General features: G+C 35.0%; 1 protein-coding gene and 2 pseudogenes across 1 annotated transcript; all 3 read right to left on the bottom strand.

The window, feature by feature from the left end:
* Positions 1-7,770: 7,770 nt before the first annotated feature.
* Positions 7,771-9,583, bottom strand: LOC102615974 (probable leucine-rich repeat receptor-like protein kinase At1g35710). Its single transcript, XM_052434549.1, has 3 exons — positions 9,151-9,583; positions 8,489-8,905; positions 7,771-8,348 (listed from the first exon to the last, which is right to left on the bottom strand). Exons 1-3 carry the CDS (start codon positions 9,581-9,583, stop codon positions 7,771-7,773), a joined length of 1,428 nt encoding a protein of 475 aa, XP_052290509.1.
* A 996-nt stretch (positions 9,584-10,579) lies between these two features.
* LOC102618765 (MDIS1-interacting receptor like kinase 2-like) lies at positions 10,580-13,846 on the bottom strand (annotated as a pseudogene).
* A 5,170-nt stretch (positions 13,847-19,016) lies between these two features.
* LOC102613113 (probable leucine-rich repeat receptor-like protein kinase At1g35710) lies at positions 19,017-21,607 on the bottom strand (annotated as a pseudogene).
* Between the last annotated feature and the right edge of the window lie 5,030 nt (positions 21,608-26,637).

The raw sequence follows: 26,637 nt of genomic DNA, 5'->3' as shown, positions 1-26,637 counted from the left end.
TAAGATTAGCAATTATATTGATCATCCTCTATTAGTTTCTAAGTTGTGAGATGGAAATATCTTGAATAGCAGCATGCTTTACCAATGGAGTCTTGCGAGTGATGAGAAATTCTTGAGACACATATTGCATTGTAGGTCGAGACTTTGGGTTCGATTGCAAGCATGCAAATGAAATTGTTGAAGCAAGAAGTATATCTTGAATAACCTTTTGATCAACTGGAGGTGGAAGACGTTGGTCTAAAACATCAATCAACATGATTTTTGGATCAGATGATGATGATAATGACGAAAGAAGGTCCCTTGGATGCTTTCCCATTAATACTTCAAGCGTCACCACTCCAAAGCTATAAACATCACATTTCTCCGTCATAACCATGGTGTAGGCAAGTTCTGGCCCAAAAAAAAAATGTAATCATAGAATGTAGCTTCCCACTAATAAAAGAGATAACTCCATTTGTGAGTTTCTCTAGCCAGCTGGCTATCTATTTAAGAGAGATGTTATGGGATATGACTGCAATATAAAGCAAAATAAAATAAAATTGAACCAAATAAAGGATCGATCATGAGAAGAATAGATATCATAAGGGTAAACCTGGAGCTATATATCCATATGTTCCTGCTAATAGAGTTCGATTGGACGAATCAGCATACAGAAGCCTGGCAGTGCCAAAGTCTTGTTACTAATACTAGCTCATAATCTTGTTATGGAGACTTGTTAATTGGTGAATTTGTCGCCAGTTTTGTAAAATTCCAAACTATACTGAGTGCTTATAACGATAGGAGTAACTTTGGTTCCACAACCCAGAGCAGAAGATGTCTCAATTCCATGTTTAATCATCTAGAAGAAGCTAGCAGTGTCCAAATTAGAATATATTACTGTATGTTACTAATTAATCTGAAAAAAAAAACTGAAAATATAAGTGCAATAGCTGAAAGCAAATCAAAAGTTGAAAAGGCTGAGTTAAATGATCCATATTATCTTTTTTCCTTGAGGAAATCACAAGAACAGATATGGCTATTCAAGTATAAAGTGAATTTAAGGAAGGTACCAAAAGTCTTTGTAATACTTTTAGAATTTGAGCACCAGGTCTTATTGCTTAGCCTTATTATAATTTATTCCAGTCTTTGTAATCTATTCCAGTTTTCCCACAAACCTAGGCAGACGTGTTTATCGTGTACCACCAACATCAATTATCTTGTGGAAAAATTTAGAACTTAATTGTATCAAAATTTTCCACAGATTGAAGTAGAGACTACTTTTGGAGTCAAGGTCTTTTCGGGCTATATAATTTATCTTTTTTTTTTTTTAATTTTTTAAGAATAGATATTACAAGTGCAACCTCTCCAAGTTGGTTTAATCCAGAATATTCTTTTTTTTTTCTTAATTTTTAAGTGTCAAATTAATATAATTTACCGAACAGCAACGCACACACGTTTGTCGCTTTTCAAACAATCAATTTTGACTATTTGAACAATAATTCCAAAATTGACCCTTAGCCTCACACAAACAGAGATCACTAAATTTGCATGTCTCTTGTTTGTTGCCTTTGAGTATCTTGTTTGTTGATTTGATCTCACACTTGTACGACGATAAGCCTATAATATTTTTATTATTTTGTCAAAATTATTAGTTAAAATTTATATTGATTATACACTCCCAACTTTTATTTTATAATTACATTTTTGTTCTAAAGTAGTTATTTGTTAAAAGTTACAATACATTAATAACAAATATGACTTAGCACAATAGCAAAACTTGCTGACCTTATTTGCACATGCAATTCACACAGAAAAAATAATTAAAGATTTAATAGTTTAGATTGGAAGCACCAATTTCACTTTAGAAGAGTTACTTTCATTTTTATTCAAGAAAGGCAACGCTTTCATGAAACCAAAATTCACCCTCACCAAAGTTTTACAAAATGCTACCAACGAAATACATTTAAGATTAGCAATTATATTGATCATCCTTTTATTAGTTTCTAAGTTGTGAGATGGAAATATCTTGAATAGCAGCATGCTTTACCAATGGAGTCTTGCGAGTGATGAGAAATTCTTGAGACACTGATTGCATTGTAGGTCGAGACTTTGGGTTCGATTGCAAGCATGCAAATGAAATTGTTGAAGCAAGAAGAATATCTCGAATAACCTTTCGATCAACTGGAGGTGGAAGACGTGGGTCTAAAACATCAATCAGCATGATTTTTGGATCAGATGATGATGACAATGATGAAAGAAGGTCCCTTGGGTGCTTTCCCATTAATACTTCAAGCGTCACCACTCCAAAGCTATAAACATCACATTTCTCCGTCATAGCCATGGTGTAGGCAAGTTCTGCCCAAAAAAAAAAAATGTAATCATAGAATGTAGCTTCCCACTAATAAAAGAGATAATTTCATTTGTGAGTTTCTCTAGCCAGCTGGCTATCTATTTAAGAGAGATGTTAGGTGACATGACTGCAATATAAAGTAAAAAAAATTAAATTAAAGCAAGTAAAGGATCGATCGTGAGAAGAATAGATATCATAAGGGTAAACCTGGAGCTATATATCCATATGTTCCTGCTAATAGAGTTCGATTGGACGAATCAGCATGTAGAAGCCTGGCAGTGCCAAAGTCAGCAACAAATGCCTCCAAATTTGAGTTAAGTATAATGTTGTTGCTCGATATGTCGCGGTGAACAATTGATGGTGAGCAATGTTGAGAAGTCAATATTAGCCCAAATAAGTCCACACCTAAATTAATTTGATGTCATTGCTTACATCAATTTAGTTAGGTGAATATTAGCCCAAATAAGTCCACACCTAAATTAATTTGATGTCATTGCTTACATCAATTTAGTTAGGTGAAAATTAGGTATTTTTCCCATGTTTAATTTCAATGGTTTAAATTAGTTTGTGGTTATTTTAATGAGTGGTTTAGATTGTTTCTTGTAACCTATAAATACCTCATTTGTATTTGAGTTTTATTATTCAACAATAAAAAGCTTTATTATAAGCATTTGAAAGCTTTCTTAAGAGTTCTTCTCTTTTTGCAATTTTGTGAGATTATTCTAAAGAGAGTTTTTCTTCTTCTTGATCAATTAGAGTTTTTACTCTATTTTGATTCAACATTTGGTATCAGAGCATTGGTTGTAAAGTCTCTTGAAATTCCGAGTATGCTCTGTGGTTGCAGTTTTGACTGATCTTCCACATCAGAAAAGATTTCTTGAGATTATTGCTGGGGTTATCACAAACCTTGAGAGGGAGCTTCTTTGTGTCAAGAGTAGTGTATTATTCTGCACGGTAGTCACTCAAGATTGTTCGGTGTAGTCAAAGTCTTGTCGATACGATGGGTGATCTTCAAGTTGTTGGAGGAATCAAGAAGCTCAACAACCAAAACTATAACACGTGGGCAACGTGTATAGAATCTTACCTTCAAGGTCAAGACTTGTGGGAGGTTGTCGGTGGTAGTGAAGTTACACAACCGGCAGCGGAAGATGCTAACGGCGTCTTGCGGAAGTGGAAAATTAAAGCAGGCAAAGCAATGTTTGCTTTAAAGACCACAATAGAAGAAGAAATGTTGGAGCACATTCGGGATGCTAAATCACCGAAGGAAGCGTGGGACACCTTCGCTACACTCTTTTCGAAGAGGAACGATACAAAATTGCAACTTCTCGAGAATGAACTTCTATCAATGGTGCAACGCGACATGGCGGTTGCCCAATACTTTCACAAGGTGAAGTCGATATGCCGTGAAATTTCAGAATTAGATCCGACAGCTGCTATTGGGGAAGCCAGGATAAAAAGAATAATTGTCCATGGCTTGAGACCCGAATACCGAAGCTTTGTAGCTGCTGTACAAGGATGGCCGACACAACCATCACTTGTTGAGTTTGAAAATTTGCTGACAGGCCAAGAAACTATGGCCAAGAAAATGGGAGGAGTCTCACTAAAGGGTGAAGAGGAAGCGCTTTACACCAACCAAAGCAGAGGTGGTTCAAGACAGCACAACAAAGGCGGATCTAGAAAGACTGGTGAACAGACAAAAAGTCATCAGGGAGGGAATGGCTCTCGTCCAGGGGGAGCTTCGAAGAATCGTGACAGTAATAGAAAGTTTGATGGCGAATGTTACAATTGCGGGAAGAAGGGCCACATGAAGAGAGATTGTTGGTCCAAAAAGAAGTCTACCGAAAGCAATATTGCTACTTCTAGTTCTAAAGAAGATAGTGAAGATAGCTGGGATGCCGAAGCATTACTCGCTATGGAGGAAGAAGAATTAGCTCTCACGGTAACAACACCAGAAAAGATTAACTACGAGAATGATTGGATCGTAGACTCAGGCTGCTCAAATCACATGACGGGTGATAGACAGAAGTTGCAAAACTGTTCTGAGTACAAGGGAAATCGTGTGGTGGTAACAGCTGACAACTCAAGGTTACCGGTAGCTCACATCGGTAAAGCGATCGTTACACCTCGATATAGTCCCAACCAAGTGCCACTTCAAGATGTCTACCATGTTCCAGGAATGAAGAAAAATTTGCTATCCGTAGCTCAATTGACATCATCAGGCCACTATGTCTTGTTTGGTCCACAAAATGTGAAGGTATTTCGAGACCTGAAGATCTCAGAAAACCCTACGATGGAGGGACGACGATTGGAGTCAGTTTATGTGATGTCAGCTGAGTCTGCATACGTAGACAAGACAAGAAGGAATGAGACGGCAGATCTGTGGCACATGCGGCTAGGTCATGTTAGTTATTCCAAGCTAAGTGTGATGGTGAAGAAGTCGATGCTTAAGGGACTTCCACAACTTGACGTGAGAACAAATACTGTTTGCGCGGGATGTCAATATGGTAAAGCACATCAATTGCCATACGAGGAGTCGAAGTTTAAAGCAAAGAAACCATTAGAGTTAATTCACTCTGATGTGTTTGGACCAGTTAAGCAACCATCAATTGGCGGAATGCGGTATATGGTTACGTTCATTGATGATTTCTCCAGATATGTATGGGCTTTCTTCATGAAAGAAAAATCTGAAGCATTCTCAAAGTTCAAAGAGTTCAAAGAGATAGTCGAAGGAGAAGTGGAGCAAAAGATTCGTTGCTTGCGCACAGACAACGGGGGTGAGTATAGCTCGAGAGAGTTTTCTCAATACCTACGGGAATGCCAAATACGTCATCAGTATACTTGTGCCAATACGCCACAACAAAATGGTGTAGCAGAGAGGAAGAATCGGCACCTTGCTGAAATTTGCCGGAGTATGCTACATGCGAAGAATGTACCTGGAAGATTTTGGGCCGAAGGTATGAGAACTGCAGCTCATGTCATCAACAAGCTTCCTCAACCAAGGTTGGAGTTTGTTTCACCCTTTGAGAAATTGTGGAACAAGAAACCTACAGTTAGCTATTTTCGAGTATTCGGTTGTGTATGCTATGTATTTGTTCCTGACCATCTACGTAGCAAGATCGATAAGAAAGCAGTCAGATGTATCTTTGTGGGATACGACAATCAGCGAAAAGGGTGGAAGTGTTGTGATCCAGTAGATGGAAGGTGCTACACATCACGAGATGTGGTGTTTGATGAAGCATCCTCATGGTGGACCTCAGAAAAAGAAGTGCTGCCAGACTCGAAAGAATTCGGAGACATGCTACAACAAAAGATGGGGGAGCATACTGTCCAAATTCATCTAAGCTCAGCTGGGGATCTATGCGATAGTGATAGCGAACGAAGAGTAACTCTAAATCCTTGGCAATCTGGGGTGTATCGACAACCAGATGAAGAAGGTGTGCCTAGTGAAACAGAAGAATCAACTCCATTACGAAGGTCAACAAGAACCCGAAGGCCAAATCCCAAATACGCTAATGCAGCCATAGTTGAAGAAGCAACTGGAATAGAACCTGAGACGTTCGAAGAAGCGTCACAGAGTTCTGAGTGGATGACAGCTATGAAAGACGAGATCACTGCACTTGAGCAAAATCAGACCTGGGAACTCGTGCCAAAGCCAAAAGATGTGAAACCCATATCCTGCAGATGGGTTTACAAAATAAAGCACTGTCCAGATGGGTCAATCGAGAGGTACAAGGCTCGATTGGTAGCTCGTGGTTTCTCTCAACAATATGGACTAGATTATGACGAAACGTTTAGTCCAGTGGCAAAACTTACAACCGTCCGAGTCTTACTTGCACTTGCAGCCAACAAAAGCTGGAACTTGTGGCAGATGGACGTGAAGAATGCCTTTCTCCATGGAGAGCTGGATAGAGAGATCTACATGATTCAACCGATGGGTTTTCAGAACCGAGGTCATCCTGAGTATGTGTGTAAACTGCGAAAGGCTCTCTACGGACTAAAACAAGCACCCAGGGCGTGGTATGGCAAGATTGCTGAATTTCTAACTCAAAGTGGGTATTCAGTAACATCTGCAGACTCCAGCTTGTTTGCTAAAGCTAATGGAGAAAGGATAGCTATTGTGCTCGTGTACGTAGATGATCTAATCATCACTGGAGATGATGTTGAAGAAATTTTCCGAACAAAGGAGAACTTGTCAGTTCGTTTTCAAATGAAAGAACTTGGACAACTTAAGCATTTCCTTGGGCTAGAGGTTGATCAGACGAAAGAAGGGATATTTCTTTGTCAACAGAAATATGCCAAAGATTTGTTGAAGAAGTTTGGGATGCTAGAATGTAAGCCGATCTCAACACCGATGGAACCAAATGCCAAGATGTGTGCACATGAAGGCAAAGACCTGGAAGATGCATCGATGTATCGACAATTAGTGGGTAGTCTAATCTACTTAACCTTGACTCGACCTGACATTTCTTATGCAGTTGGCGTGATGAGTCGATACATGCAAAATCCGAAGAAGTCTCATTTAGAAGCGGTTCGGCGAGTACTCAGATATGTGAAGAGTACAATAGACTATGGTCTTTTATACAAGAAAGGTGGAAATTGCAAACTAGTTGGCTACTGTGATGCTGACTATGCAGGAGATCACGATACTCGCAGATCAACTACTGGGTATATGTTTACCCTTGGATCTGGAACGATTTCTTGGTGTAGCAAGAGACAACCGACTGTGTCCATGTCAACTACGGAAGCAGAGTATCGAGCAGCAGCAATGGCAGCTCAAGAAAGCACGTGGCTGATACAACTAATGAATGATCTACATCAACCACTAGATTATACAGTTCTGTTGTACTGTGACAACCAATCGGCAATTCGGCTGGCGGAGAATCCTGTTTTTCATGCAAGAACTAAACATGTGGAAGTGCATTACCACTTTGTTAGGGAAAAAGTTCTGCAAGAAGAGATTGAGATGAGGCAAGTCAAGACAGATGAACAAATTGCTGACTTGTTTACAAAAAGCTTGAGTGTTGGAAAGTTTGAACATTTCCGTCGTCAGCTTGGCATGATTCAAAGAATGGGGGCTAACATTGAGGGGGAGTGTTGAGAAGTCAATATTAGCCCAAATAAGTCCACACCTAAATTAATTTGATGTCATTGCTTACATCAATTTAGTTAGGTGAATATTAGCCCAAATAAGTCCACACCTAAATTAATTTGATGTCATTGCTTACATCAATTTAGTTAGGTGAAAATTAGGTATTTTTCCCATGTTTAATTTCAATGGTTTAAATTAGTTTGTGGTTATTTTAATGAGTGGTTTAGATTGTTTCTTGTAACCTATAAATACCTCATTTGTATTTGAGTTTTATTATTCAACAATAAAAAGCTTTATTATAAGCATTTGAAAGCTTTCTTAAGAGTTCTTCTCTTTTTGCAATTTTGTGAGATTATTCTAAAGAGAGTTTTTCTTCTTCTTGATCAATTAGAGTTTTTACTCTATTTTGATTCAACAAGCAATCATGATGCAAGTAAGCCAAAGCATGTGCCATGGCTTTTACAATGTTCACCCTCTTAGCCCAATCCAACTCTACGGCTTCTTCATTATTGTGTAAATTGCAGAACAAGCTTCCTCCCTCCATGTACTCGTAAATGAGAAACATGCATTTTCTGTGCAAGCAAAAACCGTATAATTTGACAATATTACGGTGCAGTACTTGAGAAAGTACTTGAGCCTCGTTTCGGAAACTCTTGATGAATGCCAATTCCTCTGTTTCTGAAGTGTGAAGCTTTTTCAGTGCAAATACTTTGCCGTTGGGAAGCTGTGCCTTGTAGACGCTGCCATAGCCTCCGGTACCAATGCAATATCTAATGTCAAAATCTTCCGTGGCTCTAATCAGATCCTCGTAGACAATCCTACCATCATAATTCCATACTGAAAATACATCTATGCTATTGGTTGCTCTTTCCTTGAGTTCGGGTTTCTTGTACTTACGTTTAACAAGTAGCAAGCGTGCAAAGATTATGACTACGGTGATGGGAAAAAAAATTTCAATAAAGAGAACCAGAAGTTTGGTTGTATCACTTGGTTGTATCACTTCTGGTAAAAACACATTTCTACCAGAAGTTTGGTTGTATCATTTGGAATTGAGCTGCTGAATTGGTTACAACTAAGATCCAAATAGCTCAAATCGGTCAAAAGACCTAGAGTTGAAGGAATCGGCCCAATTAGGCTGTTACTGCCCACATTCAACTCGATCAAATTCTTCAGGTTCCCAATTTCCTGAGGTAGTAGACCACCGAACATGTTGCGAGAGAGGCTCATATAATTCAAATTGGTTAAGCGACCAAGAGTTGAAGGAATAGGCCCAATTAGGCTATTAGTGCCCAAGTCCAACTCCATTAGATTCTTCAGGTTCCCAATTTCCTGAGGTAGCGGACCACTGAGCTGGTTGTAAGAAAGGCCCATATTTTTCAAGTTGGTTAAACTACCAAGAGTTGAAGGAACAGTTCCAGTAAGGATGTTTTTAGAAATATTTAGATAGACAAGATTCCTCAAATTCCCAATCTCTGAAGGGATACTACCTGTTATACATTTACGTTATCCATTTACGAAAATAACCAAAAAAAAGAATTAAAGAAATTAAACGTTGATATTAATAGGAACAATGGTAGAAATGTGTTTTTACCATGTTAATTATTTTTTTTTCAATTAATATGATAAAATAGGCCAGGTTTACCTTTGTTTTTGTCAGTATTCTCTCAAACTTATCCATTTAAATATCATTGCTCAAATAATATGCGGTAGTGAAGTTAATTTCGTATGTTACCTGTAAGCCTGTTCGAGGACAAGTCCAGCCGTTGGAGTTTTGAAAGAGCACTAATTTCTGGTGGTATGCTTCCAGCAAGAGGAAAGGACTGGAATGTCAGATTTTCGAGGTTCGGAAAGCAAGAAAAGTTTAATTGGCTAAGCTGTACCGGTTCCTCGAAGCTACCATAATCCCTTGATAAGTGTAGCCCGATTATGCTTCCAGCTGAATTGCAAGTGAATCCAATCCACTTGCAATGATCCGAAGAGTAGTTGGCCGTCCAGAAGCTGCTGTCCCACCAGCCAGTATTGAGTAAAGCTTTCGCTTCTAACTGTAAGGGTGACAAAGCAGATGCTGTCACAAATGTACCAGTTCTAGCAGCAACGTTATCACAAGTAAAAATTACAACCCATACAAGGGCCGCCAATCTGAAAATGGAGGATGCCGGATCCATGCTTATAATTAACTTTTCGGTTGATGGAGCTATTGGATTCATGAAGCTCTTACAAAGTTTATATAAACATTTTAACCCTGGAAAAGGACACCATGAGCAGACTCATAGTCGTCTTCTATTTTTCTTCCCGCGTTAAATCCTCCGCCCGTACATTAATCGCCACACACGTTTTTCAATCACAATAGCGAGTCAAGGTATTCTATGGCCTTTTAGACTTTTGAGGGAATTTGGTTTCTGCATATGATTGGTGTAAATCTACACATATATTTTGGTTATCCTCAATAACATTGCTTTTTTTGTTATTTTTCTCTTTTTATTAGTGACTGGCAATCACATGTTTACTAGTAAACTTGGGGCCTGGTAGAGTAGCTTCCAAATAACTTCATTTGGCTAGTCTAAATGGAGGATTTGGACAAATAATGATATGGAAATTATAGGTTATCCATCTTAAGTTTACTTTATTATAAAAAATACTTTAAAAATTTAAATTTGTTTAATTTTTCACCTTAAGTTTATTGTATCAGTCATCAATCAAATTGATAGAATTACCCTTGTAAAATAACTAGTACTATAATTTTTTTTTTTTTACTTTTGTTTTGTTATTTTCTACCCTATAAATTTGTAATTTGTGTCATTCTGGGAATAAAAATAATCAAGTAATCAGTAAAAATTGGTTTTGGAGCCACACAGATTTTTATTAGTATAAATAAATGGTCTTTTATTCATGACTCAAGATAGTCATTGTCCTTAATTTATTGACTCAAGATAGTCAATAAATTAATACCAATTACTGCCAATTGTGGTATAAAAGTTAAGTTGATTTGATCTCACACTTGTAAGATGAGAAACCTATAATATCTTTATTATTTTTGGCAAAAATATTAGTTAAAAGTTATATTGATTATACATTCTCAGCTTTTATTTTATAATTACATTTTTGTTCCAAAGTAGTTATAACTTAGAAATTACAATACCTTAATACCAAATATGACCTAGGTCTTTGATTGATTATATTTATTTACCATTTATGAAAGAACAATTTAATTTAATTTGTCAACCCACTGCCTTCTTGACGACCTTCAAGCCAATTGATGATAATTAATTACATGAGAGAATTTGATCACTTGATTGGTGCTTCAATTTCTTGAATTTTAGACTTTGCGGAATATCTAGTCATTTTCACTTTTATCATATCAACTTCAACATTGCCGTTCCTATTCAATTGATCACTCTTATGCGCCAATGCAAAACGACTTGCAATGAAACTTCTGTGAAGTAAGGCTAACGATTTGTCTACATTCATACCTGCAGTCTACTCAATTAAATAGTGAAAATAGAGAATCCAAAATTTGTTAAAATTTGATTGAGAAGAAAAGCCCATGTCATGCCACAATATGGAAATATTCCAACTTTGATTTACTGTTCGGACAACTCATGAGTTACAATAATTATTGCTATTATTATGATTATTTATTTGTGCGGTTGAAAGATAATAACGAGAGGCAGATATTGCACACGATATTAATTTATAAAAATAATGCGGATGGAAGAAGGTTTCCTAAGCAGAATAACAAAACTTGCTGACCTTATTTGCACATGCAATTCACTCAGAAACAATAATTAAAGATGTAATCGTTTAGATTGGAAACACCAATTTCACCAAAATTCACCCTCACCAAAGTTTTACAAAATACCATCAATGAAATACATTTAAGATTAGCAAATCACATTGATCAATCAAATACATCCTTTATTAGTTTCTAAGTTCTGAGATGGAAATATCTTGAATAGCAGCATGCTTTACCAATGGAGTCTTGCGAGTGATGAGAAATTCTTGAGACACATATTGCATCGTAGGTCGAGACTTTGGGTTCGATTGCAAGCATGCAAATGAAATTGTTGAAGCAAGAAGGATATCTCGAATAACCTTTCGATCAACTGGAGGTGGAAGACGTTGGTCTAAAACATCAATCAACATGATTTTTGGATCAGATGATGATGATAATGACGAAAGAAGGTCCCTTGGATGCTTTCCCATTAATACTTCAAGTGTCACCACTCCAAAGCTATAAACATCACATTTCTCCGTCATAACCATGGTGTAGGCAAGTTCTGCCCAAAACAAAAAAATGTAATCATAGAATGTAGCTTCCCGCTAATAAAAGAGATAATTTCATTTGTGAGTTTCTCTAGCCAGCTGGCTATCTATTTAAGAGAGATGTTATGGGATATGACTGCAATATAAAGCAAAATAAAATAAAATTGAACCAAATAAAGGATCGATCGTGAGAATAATAGATATCATAAGGGTAAACCTGGAGCTATATATCCATATGTTCCTGCTAATAGAGTTCGATTGGACGAATCGGGGCATGTAGAAGCCTGGCAGTGCCAAAGTCAGCAACAAATGCCTCCAATTTTGAGTTAAGTAGAATGTTGTTGCTCGATATGTCGCGGTGAACAATTGATGGTGAGCAGTCATGATGCAAGTAAGCCAAAGCATGTGCCATGGCTTTTACAATGTTCACCCTCTTAGCCCAATCCAACTCCACGGCGTCCTCATTATTGTGTAAATTGCAGAACAAGCTTCCTCTCTTCATGTACTCGTAAATGAGAAACATGCATTTTCTGTGCAAGCAAAAACCGTATAATTTGACAATATTACGGTGCAGTACTTGAGAAAGCACTTGAGCCTCGTTTCGGAAACTCTTGATGAACGCCAATTCCTCTGTTTCTGAAGTGTGAAGCTTTTTCAATGCAAATACCTTGCCGTTGGGAAGCTGTGCCTTGTAGACGCTGCCATAGCCTCCGGTACCAATGCATTATTTAATGTGAAAATCTTCCGTGGCTTCAATCAGATCCTCGTAGACAATTCTACCATCATAATTCCATATTGAAAATACATCTATGTTATTGGTTGCTCTTTCCTCGAGTTTGGGTTTCTTGTACTTACGTTTAGCAAGTAGTAAGCATGCAAAGACTATGACTGAGAGGACTATGGCGAGGGGAAGAAAAATTTCAACAAAGAGAGTGGCAGGTTTGGTTGTATCGCATGAGGGAAGATCAAGAAAATTGCCGCCGCATAAACCCTTGTTAGGAGAGAGTCTTACTATATACACGCTTGAGAGTTGTTCATTTGAAAACGGTACTTGGCCAGAAAGTTTGTTAGAGGAAAGATCTAGATAATCAAGTCGAGATAATTCGGTGATCTCACCGGGAATTGAACCTTTTATGTTGTTATTTGATAGGTCCAACCAGGTTAGATTCTTCATACCTGCTATCTCTGGAGGAATTTTTCCAGAAAGTTTGTTAGAGGAAAGATCCAAATTGCTCAGATTGGTCAAACTCCCTAGAGCTGAAGGAATAGGCCCAATTAGGCTGTTACTGCCCACATTCAACTCGATCAAATTCTTCAGGTTCCCAATTTCTGGAGGGATTGTACCTATTTTATACATTTATGTTATTAGTCTACGAAAATAATGAAAAAAAATGTTGAAGAAATTAAACGTTGATAGAGCATAAATAAAAACAATGGTGTAAACAGGTGTGTCTACCGTGTTAATTATTATTATTATTTTTTCAATTAATATGATAAAATAGGCCTGGTTTACCTTTGTTTTTGTCAGTATTCTCTCAAACTTAATCCATTTAAATATGATTGCTCAAATAATATGCGGTAATGAAGTTAAGTTCGTATGTTACCTGTAAGCCCGTTCGAGGACAAGTCCAGCAGTTGGAGTTTTGAAAGAGCACTAATTTCTGGTGGTATGCTTCCAGTAAGAGCAAAGAACTGGATCGTCAGCTTTACGAGGTTCGGAAAGCAAGAGAAGTTTAATTGGCTAAGCCGCCAATTGAAGCCAGCATAATACCCTGATAAGTATAGCTCGAATATGCTTCCTGCTGAATTGCAAGTGATGCCTTCCCACTTGCAATGGTCCGTCGTCCAGAAGCTGCTGTTCCACCAGCCAGTATTGATTAAAGCTTTCTTTTCTAACTGTATGGGTGACAAAGCAGATGCTGTGACAATTGTACCACTTCTAACAGCAACGTTATCGCATGTAAATATTGCAACCCATACAAGGGCCGCCAATCTGAAAATGGAGGATGCCGGATCCATGCTTATAATTAACTTTTCGGTTGATTGAGCTATTGGATTCAGCAAGCTCTTACGAAGTTTATATAAACATTTTAACCCTGGAAAAGGACACCATGAGCAGACTCATAGTTGTCTTCTATTTTTCTTCCCGCGTTAAATCCTCCTCCTGTACATTAATTGCCCACACGTTTTTCAATCACAATAGTGAGTCAAGGTATTCTCTGGCCTTTAAGACTTTTGAGGGAGTTTGATTTGTGTATATGATTGGTATAAATCTACATAAATATTTTGATTATCCTCAAATTGACAGAATTACCCTTGTAAAATAACTAGTACTATAATTTTTTTTTTTTTTACTTTGTTTTCTTATTTTCTACCCTATAAATTTGTAATAAAAATAATCAAATAATCAGTAAAAATTGGTTTTGGAGCCGCACAGACTTTTATTAATCCATAAATCTATGTATAAATAAATGGTCTTTTATTCATGACTCAAGAAGTCATTGTCCTTTTACAAGTTCTAACAATTCCTAAACGTCTAAAACGAGCTAGACAACACCAACAGCAGTTGTTTGAAAATTACATTTGGGGATATCTTGTGGAAAATTTAGAACTTGTATCAAAATTTTCCAAAGATTGAAGTAGATTTCTTTTGGAGTCAAGGTCTTTCGGGGCTTCTTTCCAAGTTTCGTTTAATCCAGAATATTCTTTTTTTTTTCTTAATTTTTAAGTGCCAAATTAATATATCTCGGGCTGAAATCAAATAAAATAATTTACCGAAACACACGTTTGTAGTTATTTTCAAACAATCAATTTTGACGAACAATAATTCCAAAATTGACCATTAGCCTCACACAGAGAGGGGCACTCTAAATTTGTATGTCTCTTGCTTGTTGCCTTTGTTTTTAATTTATTGTTTGTATTTTTGAGTATCTTCTTCATCAGCTAACCTCAACAGATGCAAGTTGCGTTCAGAAGATAATGAAAAGAGTTGGGAACTGATTACAATCAAATTGTCTGCAAACCAAGATTTGTTAATTGCTCTGTATCAACTTCACAGGTTTTGCATATTCCTAAGGTGATTCAATATTCATTTGCGAATGGATAATGGAGAAAATTTGGTTTAAATGAAACCTGAAAAAAAAAAAAGAAAAAATTTTGGAAAAAGCACAGAAAGTATGTAAGGAAAAAATTGAATTTCAAGATAAGTATGATGAAAGTAGATGGTCTAATTATTAAACCGGCCCATTTGAAATTGAAAGTACGAACCTACATAAAACTATCCCCAGTTCAATTTTTCTTGAGAAATTTTTGCCTTAAAATAATGACACGGATTTTGAATTCTTAATTTGCAATAGATTTTCAATTAACTTTAGATTTTAACCATCTAAATAGATTTTTTTTCTTATTTAAAGTCAATTTCCTTCAGCTAGTTTTTGTACTAAATATACTTAAAATAGAAATGATCTCTGGGACATTTTTAGTAGCGAAGTAAAATGGAGCTAACAATATTAAGCACGATGAATATTAAAGATAGATGAAAGATGATAAATAACAATACCAATTTTTATAATTAAAATAAAATATAATATCAAGACCGTAAAAAAAATAAAAAGAAAAAACAACCCTAGCCAAAGATTAGAGGAAAAATAATTGAATTATTAAAACTAATATTCTCACTCACAGCAACTCAAACACATGCACTTCCACCAAATAGCAATTAAAAAAATACCCAAAAATTTCAAAAGTAATAAATATCCTAATAATAAAAATAAAATAAAAATCTGAGTCTCTCAAGAACCTATTACTGCAATAGTAGAGCAATGACTGAGAAGAAGAGTGAGAGGCAAACAAAGCCAGCGGAAACAGTCACCGGGAACGCAGCTCCGGCGTCCATGCTCGGCGACGGCGCTAGGTCGACATCCTGTGCACTGCCGACAGCTGTCATTGAGAAAAGCGCTGCAATGAAGAGAATCAAAGCCACAGCTCTGCAAATACTAACTTGCGCCATCTCTGTATTAGAACTTAAGAGTGTGAGAAATTTTGATTTTGTGATATGAATTTTTTTCCCCGCCCGAATTATTTCTTGTTTTGGTTTTTGTAATATGAGTAGACTGCGAATGACTCTTGGTATTTGCAGGCTTGAGAGAATAGCAAGAAGGTCCCTAATGTTTACAGAAATTTAAATGAAAGGGCATAAGTGATAGATAATATTTTTGCAGAGACCCTGTTATAGACTTGTAGTAGTTTAGGTTGGATTATTTATCGTATTCTTCATCATGAAAATTTTGGGCGGCACGAGTTCGATGAAACTAAAAAGCTTAAAACACTAATTTAGCACACGATTGATAAAAGTATTATTAATATATCTTTAAATTAGATTTTGTTTTAATTTTCACCCGTTTAATATTTTTTATTTAAATATTATTGAGGACCTATATGGTTAATACTATAATTATGATGTCATATATAATATTGAAAAAAAATCTAAACCCAAACAAGTTAGTAAATAAATTACACATATTTTATACGATTACTACTTGTGTAATCTTTGATTAATTTAAATTTATTAACTTAATTTATATCATTTTCATGTTTAATCAGTAAGTCGTGTTACAAATTATATCATATATATTATCAAATTTTGTTGAAAGTTTAATAATATGTTTCTCAAAACATGGAGATAAATAAGTTAATCTAGCCGATTTTCAAATATTTAACGGTTAAATGATTGATTTTACTTGTGAATTTTTAACAAATTCTAAGGATATGACTTCTATGAATAGCAACATGTCGGGTTTCATCATCTGTTGCCTTTTGACCGTCGAATGGTTAAAAGAATCTAATCTAACGGCTGTGAGTTGAGGAGAGCTTGCTCTTTAGACAGAAAGTAAAAATGGAAAAAAAGATTGTTGAGACAAGAGTGACGTAACCGCAAAGAAGAACATAGGAGGACACGTGGCGCAGAGCAATGAGTTTTGATCCTTCAAAAGCCGTTGTGCTGTCGTTTCGTTGTTTAAAGAGGAATTTTGACAAACTAGCCGTTAAGGTCCAACGGTCACGGACGTCTTTTCTTTTCTTTTCATTTTTTCTTTCGAAATTACTTTATTATTATCTCCCCAAAAATTTAAATTTAACTTTGTTGACAAAAAAAAGTTAATGTTGTAAATTAAGGTTCTAAATGTTGAAAGCGAAATTCAAAATTTACACTTTCATCATTTATAAACCACCAAAACTAATTGATATTTGATGTGTTTTAAGTAATTAAAAAAGAAATTTAATGAATAAAACGTGTTTAATTTATTAAGAAATTATCTAGAAAACTCTGTATTGCAATCCAACAGCCTTTTGTTGCGGACCGCCCAATCCGCTAGCCCAATTGCCCACAATTTCGGGCTAGAGAGCCAACACAAGGCCAAGAGTGCTAGCTTGGCCCAATTCCGGAAGGTTCTAGGCAACTCTAGCACATGTGAACATGTAAATATTCTAGAATACTTTATACAATTCCAACACATGCAAATAGTTAGGAAATTGTAAAATACTCTAGAGTTTGACCAAGTTTGGCAAAGTTAGGTAAAATTAGGCAAAGTTAGGCAAAGCCTCCCCAATAAATATGGGATGGCATTAGGCATTTGTATCCAACAAGCTTTGTAAGCAACTCAAGCATTGTATTCTCTCTTTGTGCAATACAAGTTTTCTTCTTTGGCTCAATTGCTCTCTTCTCTAGTTCGAGAATCTCTAGGCTTACTTAGCAACATTCGGCAAAGTTGTCTAAGTGCCGCACGGGTTAGCTGCGCAAAACACTCATCCCATGACACTTTGCTCTCTTTATTTATCTACTGCATAAATGTTGGAACCTACCATGCGTTCGAATTCTAGGATTCCGGACTAAATAATTCCTCTCTTTTACTAAAGAAACTAAAATATTAATAATAATAATAATTGAAAAACTAAAATAAAAAGACAATAAATTACAAGTGAACCATGCATTGATTAACCGTAGATAATTGTATCATAATATTACAAGTGACCAACCGTAGGTAACTTGTACATTATGTATTGCCGTAATTAACTTCTTGATAATTACAGTTACATAATTTCAGCTCTTAATTATTTGTTTCTTCTTTCTCTCTGGAGAAATATCAATAAAAGAATCATTTTTTTTTTTATGGTTCTTTTTCAAGAATTCATATTGGTTGGTTAGTGACTATTAGGTATTTGAGCAGGAAAAAATGCACCCGGGGTCTCAGCGGATGTATCATACCGATAGCTAAAATCCAGAAACAAACAAGCACTAATTTTGATATCTTTAGTGGCATTTAGCTGAAGAACCAGAGGAAGAAGAGGAAAATTTGTTGCTGATGGAACTTGGAAAAAACTATGTACCGTTAGATTGATTTCAAGTTCAAGACTTACTACTACTAGTATTTTAAAAACAGGAAAGAATGATAGATACTTACAGACTAAGGTCCTGTTTGATATCGATGTTGGGTAGTTATAGTTTTCTAAGTTATAGCAAAACATTATTTAGATTAAGTACTGCCAATTGTGGTATAAAAGTTAAGTTGATTTGATCCCACACTTATAAGATGAGAAACCTATAATATCTTTATTATTTTTGGCAAAAATATTAGTTAAAAGTTATATTGATTATACATTCTCAGCTTTTATTTTATAATTACATTTTTGTTCCAAAGTAGTTATAACTTAGAAATTACAATACCTTAATACCAAATATGACCTAGGTCTTTGATTGATTATATTTATTTACCATTTATGAAAGAACAATTTAATTTAATTTGTCAACCCACTGCCTTCTTGACGACCTTCAAGCCAATTGATGATAATTAATTACATGAGAGAATTTGATCACTTGATTGGTGCTTCAATTTCTTGAATTTTAGACTTTGCGGAATATCTAGTCATTTTCACTTTTATCATATCAACTTCAACATTGCCGTTCCTATTCAATTGATCACTCTTATGCGGCAATGCAAAACGACTTGCAATGAAACTTCTGTGAAGTAAGGCTAACGATTTGTCTACATTTATATCTGCAGTCTACTCAATTAAATAGTGAAATAGAGAATCCAAAATTTTTTAAAATTTGATTGAGAAGAAAAGCCCATGTCATGCCACAATATGGAAATATTCCCACTTTGATTTACTGTTCTGACAACTCATGAGTTACAATAATTATTGCACACGATATTAATTTATAAAAATAATGCGGATGGAAGAAGGTTTCCTAAGCACAATAGCAAAACTTGCTGACCTTATTTGCACATGCAATTCACTCAGAAACAATAATTAAAGATGTAATCGTTTAGATTGGAAGCATCAATTTCACTATAGAAGAGTTACTTTCATTTTTATTCAAGACAAACAACGGTTTCATGAAACCAATATTCACCCTCACCAAAGTTTTACAAAATACTACCAACGAAATACATTTAAGATTAGCAATTATATTGATCATCCTTTATTAGTTTCTAAGTTCTGAGATGGAAATATCTTGAATAGCAGCATGCTTTACCAATGGAGTCTTGCGAGTGATGAGAAATTCTTGAGATACATATTGCATCGTAGGTCGAGACTTTGGGTTCGATTGCAAGCATGCAAATGAAATTGTTGAAGCAAGAAGGATATCTCGAATAACCTTTCGATCAACTGGAGGTGGAAGACGTTGGTCTAAAACATCAATCAACATGATTTTTGGATCAGATGATGATGATAATGACGAAAGAAGGTCCCTTGGATGCTTTCCCATTAATACTTCAAGTGTCACCACTCCAAAGCTATAAACATCACATTTCTCCGTCATAACCATGGTGTAGGCAAGTTCTGCCCAAAACAAAAAAATGTAATCATAGAATGTAGCTTCCCGCTAATAAAAGAGATAATTTCATTTGTGAGTTTCTCTAGCCAGCTGGCTATCTATTTAAGAGAGATGTTATGGGATATGACTGCAATATAAAGCAAAATAAAATAAAATTGAACCAAATAAAGGATCGATCGTGAGAATAATAGATATCATAAGGGTAAACCTGGAGCTATATATCCATATGTTCCTGCTAATAGAGTTCGATTGGACGAATCGGGGCATGTAGAAGCCTGGCAGTGCCAAAGTCAGCAACAAATGCCTCCAATTTTGAGTTAAGTAGAATGTTGTTGCTCGATATGTCGCGGTGAACAATTGATGGTGAGCAGTCATGATGCAAGTAAGCCAAAGCATGTGCCATGGCTTTTACAATGTTCACCCTCTTAGCCCAATCCAACTCCACGGCGTCCTCATTATTGTGTAAATTGCAGAACAAGCTTCCTCTCTCCATGTACTCGTAAATGAGAAACATGCATTTTCTGTGCAAGCAAAAACCGTATAATTTGACAATATTACGGTGCAGTACTTGAGAAAGCACTTGAGCCTCGTTTCGGAAACTCTTGATGAACGCCAATTCCTCTGTTTCTGAAGTGTGAAGCTTTTTCAATGCAAATACCTTGCCGTTGGGAAGCTGTGCCTTGTAGACGCTGCCATAGCCTCCGGTACCAATGCATTATTTAATGTGAAAATCTTCCGTGGCTTCAATCAGATCCTCGTAGACAATTCTACCATCATAATTCCATATTGAAAATACATCTATGTTATTGGTTGCTCTTTCCTCGAGTTTGGGTTTCTTGTACTTACGTTTAGCAAGTAGTAAGCATGCAAAGACTATGACTGAGAGGACTATGGCGAGGGGAAGAAAAATTTCAACAAAGAGAGTGGCAGGTTTGGTTGTATCGCATGAGGGAAGATCAAGAAAATTGCCGCCGCATAAACCCTTGTTAGGAGAGAGTCTTACTATATACACGCTTGAGAGTTGTTCATTTGAAAACGGTACTTGGCCAGAAAGTTTGTTAGAGGAAAGATCTAGATAATCAAGTCGAGATAATTCGGTGATCTCACCGGGAATTGAACCTTTTATGTTGTTATTTGATAGGTCCAACCAGGTTAGATTCTTCATACCTGCTATCTCTGGAGGAATTTTTCCAGAAAGTTTGTTAGAGGAAAGATCCAAATTGCTCAGATTGGTCAAACTCCCTAGAGCTGAAGGAATAGGCCCAATTAGGCTGTTACTGCCCACATTCAACTCGATCAAATTCTTCAGGTTCCCAATTTCTGGAGGGATTGTACCTATTTTATACATTTATGTTATTAGTCTACGAAAATAATGAAAAAAAATGTTGAAGAAATTAAACGTTGATAGAGCATAAATAAAAACAATGGTGTAAACAGGTGTGTCTACCGTGTTAATTATTATTATTATTTTTTCAATTAATATGATAAAATAGGGCTGGTTTACCTTTGTTTTTGTCAGTATTCTCTCAAACTTAATCCATTTAAATATGATTGCTCAAATAATATGCGGTAATGAAGTTAAGTTCGTATGTTACCTGTAAGCCCGTTCGAGGACAAGTCCAGCAGTTGGAGTTTTGAAAGAGCACTAATTTCTGGTGGTATGCTTCCAGTAAGAGCAAAGAACTGGATCGTCAGCTTTACGAGGTTCGGAAAGCAAGAGAAGTTTAATTGGCTAAGCCGCCAATTGAAGCCAGCATAATACCCTGATAAGTATAGCTCGAATATGCTTCCTGCTGAATTGCAAGTGATGCCTTCCCACTTGCAATGGTCCGTCGTCCAGAAGCTGCTGTTCCACCAGCCAGTATTGATTAAAGCTTTCTTTTCTAACTGTATGGGTGACAAAGCAGATGCCGTCACAAATGTAACAGTTCTAACAGCAACGTTATCGCAAGTAAATATTACAACCCATACAAGGGCCGCCAATCTGAAAATGGAGGATGCCGGATCCATGCTTATAATTAACTTTTCGGTTGATTGGATTCTCCAAGTTGTTATAAAGTTCATACAGACACTTTAACCCAGGAAAAGGACACCATGAGCAGGCCCATAATCATCTTCTTCCCGCGTTGAATAGCAACACTCGTTTTCAAACACAATAGTGAGTCAAGGTCTTCTCTGGCCTTCAGAGGGAGTTCGATTTGTGTACAATATTGTTTAGATATTTCATTGTCCTCAATTAAATTTCTTTTTTGTTAATTTTTCTGGTGGTTAGCAACTCTCAGGGTAGAGTAGTTTTCAAATAATTTTATTTGTTGGCCGCCCAAATTCAAAAATGGAGAATTAGGATTAATTGTAGAAAAACTATTAGTCATCTATTTATATTTATCTTGTTATCAAAAGTAATATAAATTTTAAATTCATTCAATTTTTTTATTCTAAGTTATATAATTGGTATCAATCATCCACAAAAAAAATAAAAATAAATACTACTATTATTATTATTATTATTATTATTATTATTATTATTATTTACGTTTGTTTCGTCATTTTCTACCTAAGCTTTCAATTGGTGTCATTCTGGCAATATATATAATCAAATAATAAAATAATCAATAAAAATTATTTTTTATTAATCCATAATTCCATGTATAAATAAATGGTCTTCTATTCATGACAAGTCATTGTCCTTCTACAAGTTCTAACAAAATCTAAACGTCTAAAACGAGCTAGAGACCACCGACAGCAATTGTTTGAGAATTACATTTCAGTATTATATTCTTGTGGAAAATTAAGAACTTGTATTCCAAATTTTCTTTCCAAGTTTAATCCAGAATATTCTTTTTTTTTTTCTTAATTTTTAAGTGCCAAATTAATTAACACAAGCACTCTAAATTTGCTTGTGTTGCCTTTGTTATTATTAGTTTATTGCTCTTTGTTAACAAAGTGTTTTTGAGTATCTTCTTCATCGGTTAACCTCAACAGATGCAAGTGTTGCTTTCAGAAGATAATGAAAAGAGTTGGAAACTGATTAAAATCAATTGTCTGGAAACCAAGATTTGTTAATTAATTTGTATCAACCTCACAGGTTTTGCAAATTCCTAAGGCGATTCAATATGCATTTGCGAATGGTTGAGAATTCAAATCAAGACGAAGACTTCGGATGCCATTAGGATTTTGGAAAAGCATCGTGTTTCTATTAAATTTTTTATATATGTTGATTAATATAAAGTATGCGAGGAAAAAAAAATGAATTTCAAGATTGATGATTTAATTAGATGGTCTAATTATTAAACCGGCCCATTTGAAATTGAAAGTACGAAACTACATAAAACTATCCCCAGTTCAATTTTTCTTGAGAATTTTTTTGCTTAAAATAATGACACGGATTTTGAATTATTAATTTGCAATAGATTTTCAATTAACTTTATTAGATTTTAACCACCTAAATAGATTTTTTTTTCTTATTTAAAGTCAGTTTTTCTTGAGAATTTTTTTTTTGCTTAAAATAATGACACGGATTTTGAATTATTAATTTGCAATAGATTTTCAATTAACTTTATTAGATTTTAACCACCCAAATAGATTTTTTTTTCTTATTTAAAAGTCAATTTCCTTCAGCTAGTTTTTGTACTAATATACTTAAAATTAACAATACTTATAATAGAAATGATCTCTGGGAGTTTTTAAGTTTAAAGCCCGATGAATATTAAGGAGAGATGCAAGATGATAAATAATAATACCAATTTTTATAATTAAAAGAGAACATAATATCAAGACCATTAAAAAAAAATAAAAAGAAAAAATAACCCTAACCAAAGATTAGGGGATAAAATAATTGCATTATTAAAACTAATACATTCTCACTCACAGCAACTCAAACACATGCACTCCCACCAAATAGCAATTAAAAAAAGAACCCAAAATTTTCAAAAATAATAATTATCCTAATAATAAAAATAAAATATAAAATAATATAAAATCTGAGTCTCTCGAGAACCTATTACTGCAATAGTAGAGCAATGACTGAGAAGAAGAGTGAGGAGCAAACAAAGCCAGCGGAAACAGTCACCGGGAACGCATCTCCGGCGTCCATGCTCGGCGACGGCGCCAGGTCGACATCCCGTGCACTGACGACAGCTGTCATTGAGAGAAGCGCTGCAATGAAGAGAACCAAAGCCACAGCTCTGCAAATGCTAACTTGCGCCATCTCTGTCTTAGAGCTTAAGAGAGTGAGAGATTTGGAAATTATCACTCGGATTTTTGTTTTCCCCCCTCCAAATTATATCTTGTTCTGGTTTTGTGATATGAGTAGCCCGTGAATGACTCTCTTGGTATTTATAGGCTTGAAGAACCTGATTTCTTTTGAGATAATAGCAAGAAGGTCCCTAATTTCTACAAAAATTTAAATAAAAGCGCATAAGTGATAGTACTTTTACAAAGACCCTGTTGTGGTAGTTTAGGTTAAATTGTTTATGGTGTTCTTCATCACGAAAAATTTAGGTGAGACAAGTTCAACCAAGTTAAAAAATTTTCAAATATTAATTTAGCACAAGATTAATAAATGTGTGATTATCATATTTTTGAATTAGTTTTTGTTTTAATTTTCACCCTTTTAATATTTTTTGTTGCATATTATTTAGGAGCTACATGGTTAATACCATAATTATCATGTCATATATAATATTAAAAAAACTCAAAACCAAACAGGTTAGTAAATAGATGATACATATTTTATACGACTTATACTTGTGTAATTTAGGTTAATTCAAATCTATAAACGTAATTTATATCATTTTCATAATAATAAGTCGTGTCATGAATCATATCATATTTAATATTAAATTTTGTTGAAAGTTCAATAATATATTTCGGAAAAAATTAAAATAAATAAGTTTATTTGTAAGCTGATTTCAAACATTTAACAATTAAATGATTGATTTTACTAGTGAATTTTTAACAAATTCTGAGGATAGGACTTGTATGAATATGTTTGCATGCTATGCCTTTACTTATGATGTTTTAAAAATTTAGGGACCTAGAGTTATTACCACTAGCACCACATATTTTAAAAGAAATTTGGTAGCGGCATCATTCAAGCGGATCCCACAACGGCTCTCTTTACGTCTGGTCTGTTACCTTTTGACCGTCGGATAGCTAAAATAATGTAATCTAACGGCTATGTGTTGAGGAGAGCTTCCTCTTTAGACACAAAGTAAACAAAGATCGCAGAGACCAGAGCGACGAAACCGCAAAGAGGAACATAGGATGACACGTGGCGCACAAATGTGCGTTTCAATTCTTCAAAAGCCATTGTGCTGTCGTTTCGTTGTTTAAAGAGAATTTTTGACCCGGTTGCTTTAGTTGCAAACTAGCCGTTAGATACAACGGTCACGGACGTCTTTTCTTTCCAAATTACTTTAAAATTTTAAATTTAACCCCCCCCCCTTTTTTTTTACTAAAATTTTTATAAATTTAACTTTAAAAACAATAATGTTTGTAATTACTTTTGTAAATTTAATTTTTTTTGATAAACTTTATCAGAAATCATAGAGATTCTCAATCGTTATCACAAACATAATCTTAGGATCTTATTGATCTTCAATTATGCAATTTTTTTATTGATTTTACTTTTAAAAATGAGGAGGTTTAAAAATTCAAAATTTTTAGATAACGACATTATGAATATCTTATTTCATTTAGGAATAGAAGTATGGTCTTTGATCGAGCCTGAATAAACTATAAATTTATTGTATGTAAAGGAATAAAAAAAAAATCTTTTTACAAAAAAATAACTAGTGGGCCTTTTTTTAAAAGCGATTATTAAATAAGGATGTCTGTTTTTTTTTCGATCATAAAAATTCATCTTGGGATTTGAAAATTAGATTATTTAAAATTTAATTAAATGTAAGTGAAGTTGCAAAATTTACACTTTCAACATTTATAAACCACCAAAACCAATAAGATAAATATACTTTATTAGGAAATTATCTAGGAATTGAATCTCTGTATTGAAATCCAACAGCCTTTGCTCTCTTTTTTTTTTTTGGTTTTGACCACGAGGTATTCTGGGGAGGGCCCCAACTGTAGGAGGCACCTTTAAACTCGTACCACAACCCAGACTAGAAGTCTCCGCTTGAACCGAGAGGCACAGGTTCTCCCAACAAGTTTATTTATCTACTGCATGGATGTTGGAACTCAGCATGCGTCCGAATCCTAGGATTCCGGACTAAATAATTCCTCTCTTTTACTAAATAAACTAAAATATTAATAATAATTAAAAAAATAAAAATAAAAAAGACAATAAAGCTCTCTTTAGTTATGGTATTAGCTACTTAAGCAAGAGAAAAAAGAGATGACTTGGCAAGAATTTTTCAAGATGGCTTAAATTAGAGGTGTGGAGCTACAAGTTTCCAAGATTTCTTTGGAGAGTTAATCAAGTTAGTCAAGCTGGGACAGTCAGTGAATATCAAACTCTATTTGAGAGATTATTAGCAAAAGTATGACACCTTCTTCAAAATCGTCAAGTTAGTTGTTTTATTAGCAGGTTGCATGATTCAATCAATGCGAATGTATTAGCATGTTGTCCGACAATATTATCTTTAGCCATTGGGTTAGCTCTCTTGTATGAAGCCCGTAATCTCTCTCAAGGGCTATTTAAACTTCCTGAAGCTCAAAACAATTCCGTATCAGTGCCTGTTAAAAGGCTTAGCACAAAAGAGATAAGTGAGAGAAGGAAGAAAGGACTATGCTTCAAGTGTAATGAACAATTTGGCCCTAGACATCATTGCAAAAAATTATTCATGATTCAAGCTTGTTTCAATAAAAGGGATGCCGATGAAGAAATGGAAATTATAAAACCTTATACCACCATAGCTACCACTAGTATTTGAGTTATTGAAAATGAATTCCCTAGTCATAACCTTGAGGACAATGCTATTTCTAAAGAGGCGAGGAATTGTTACGAGTCTTTTATATATATATTTTCAATGTCTTATTGTATTTTTAATTATTTGTCCATAAGTTGAATCTGTGTCTAGTGAGTCAAGTGTTGTTAAGTTGGATCAAGTCTTGTGGGAAGAATTAGTTTTTTTTTTCCCTGTTTCTTTGGGATTTGATCAA

Source organism: Citrus sinensis, chromosome 2 (assembly GCF_022201045.2).
Source record: "Citrus sinensis cultivar Valencia sweet orange chromosome 2, DVS_A1.0, whole genome shotgun sequence".
In the NCBI taxonomy this organism is placed as follows: Eukaryota; Viridiplantae; Streptophyta; class Magnoliopsida; order Sapindales; family Rutaceae; genus Citrus; species Citrus sinensis.
This window is presented reverse-complemented; position numbering and strand designations above follow the sequence as displayed.

What these genes read in the sequence shown, in the direction of transcription:
- LOC102615974 (XM_052434549.1), bottom strand. Translation starts at nt 9,583, where the DNA reads ATGGATCCGGCATCCTCCATTTTCAGATTGGCGGCCCTTGTATGGGTT. An exon ending in GTCCTCGAACAGGCTTACAG is followed by an intron (nt 8,906 to 9,150) that starts GTAACATACGAA and finishes AATGTATAACAG; the next exon opens with GTAGTATCCCTTCAGAGATT. An exon ending in GAGCTATTTGGATCTTAGTT is followed by an intron (nt 8,349 to 8,488) that starts GTAACCAATTCA and finishes CCATCACCGTAG; the next exon opens with TCATAATCTTTGCACGCTTG.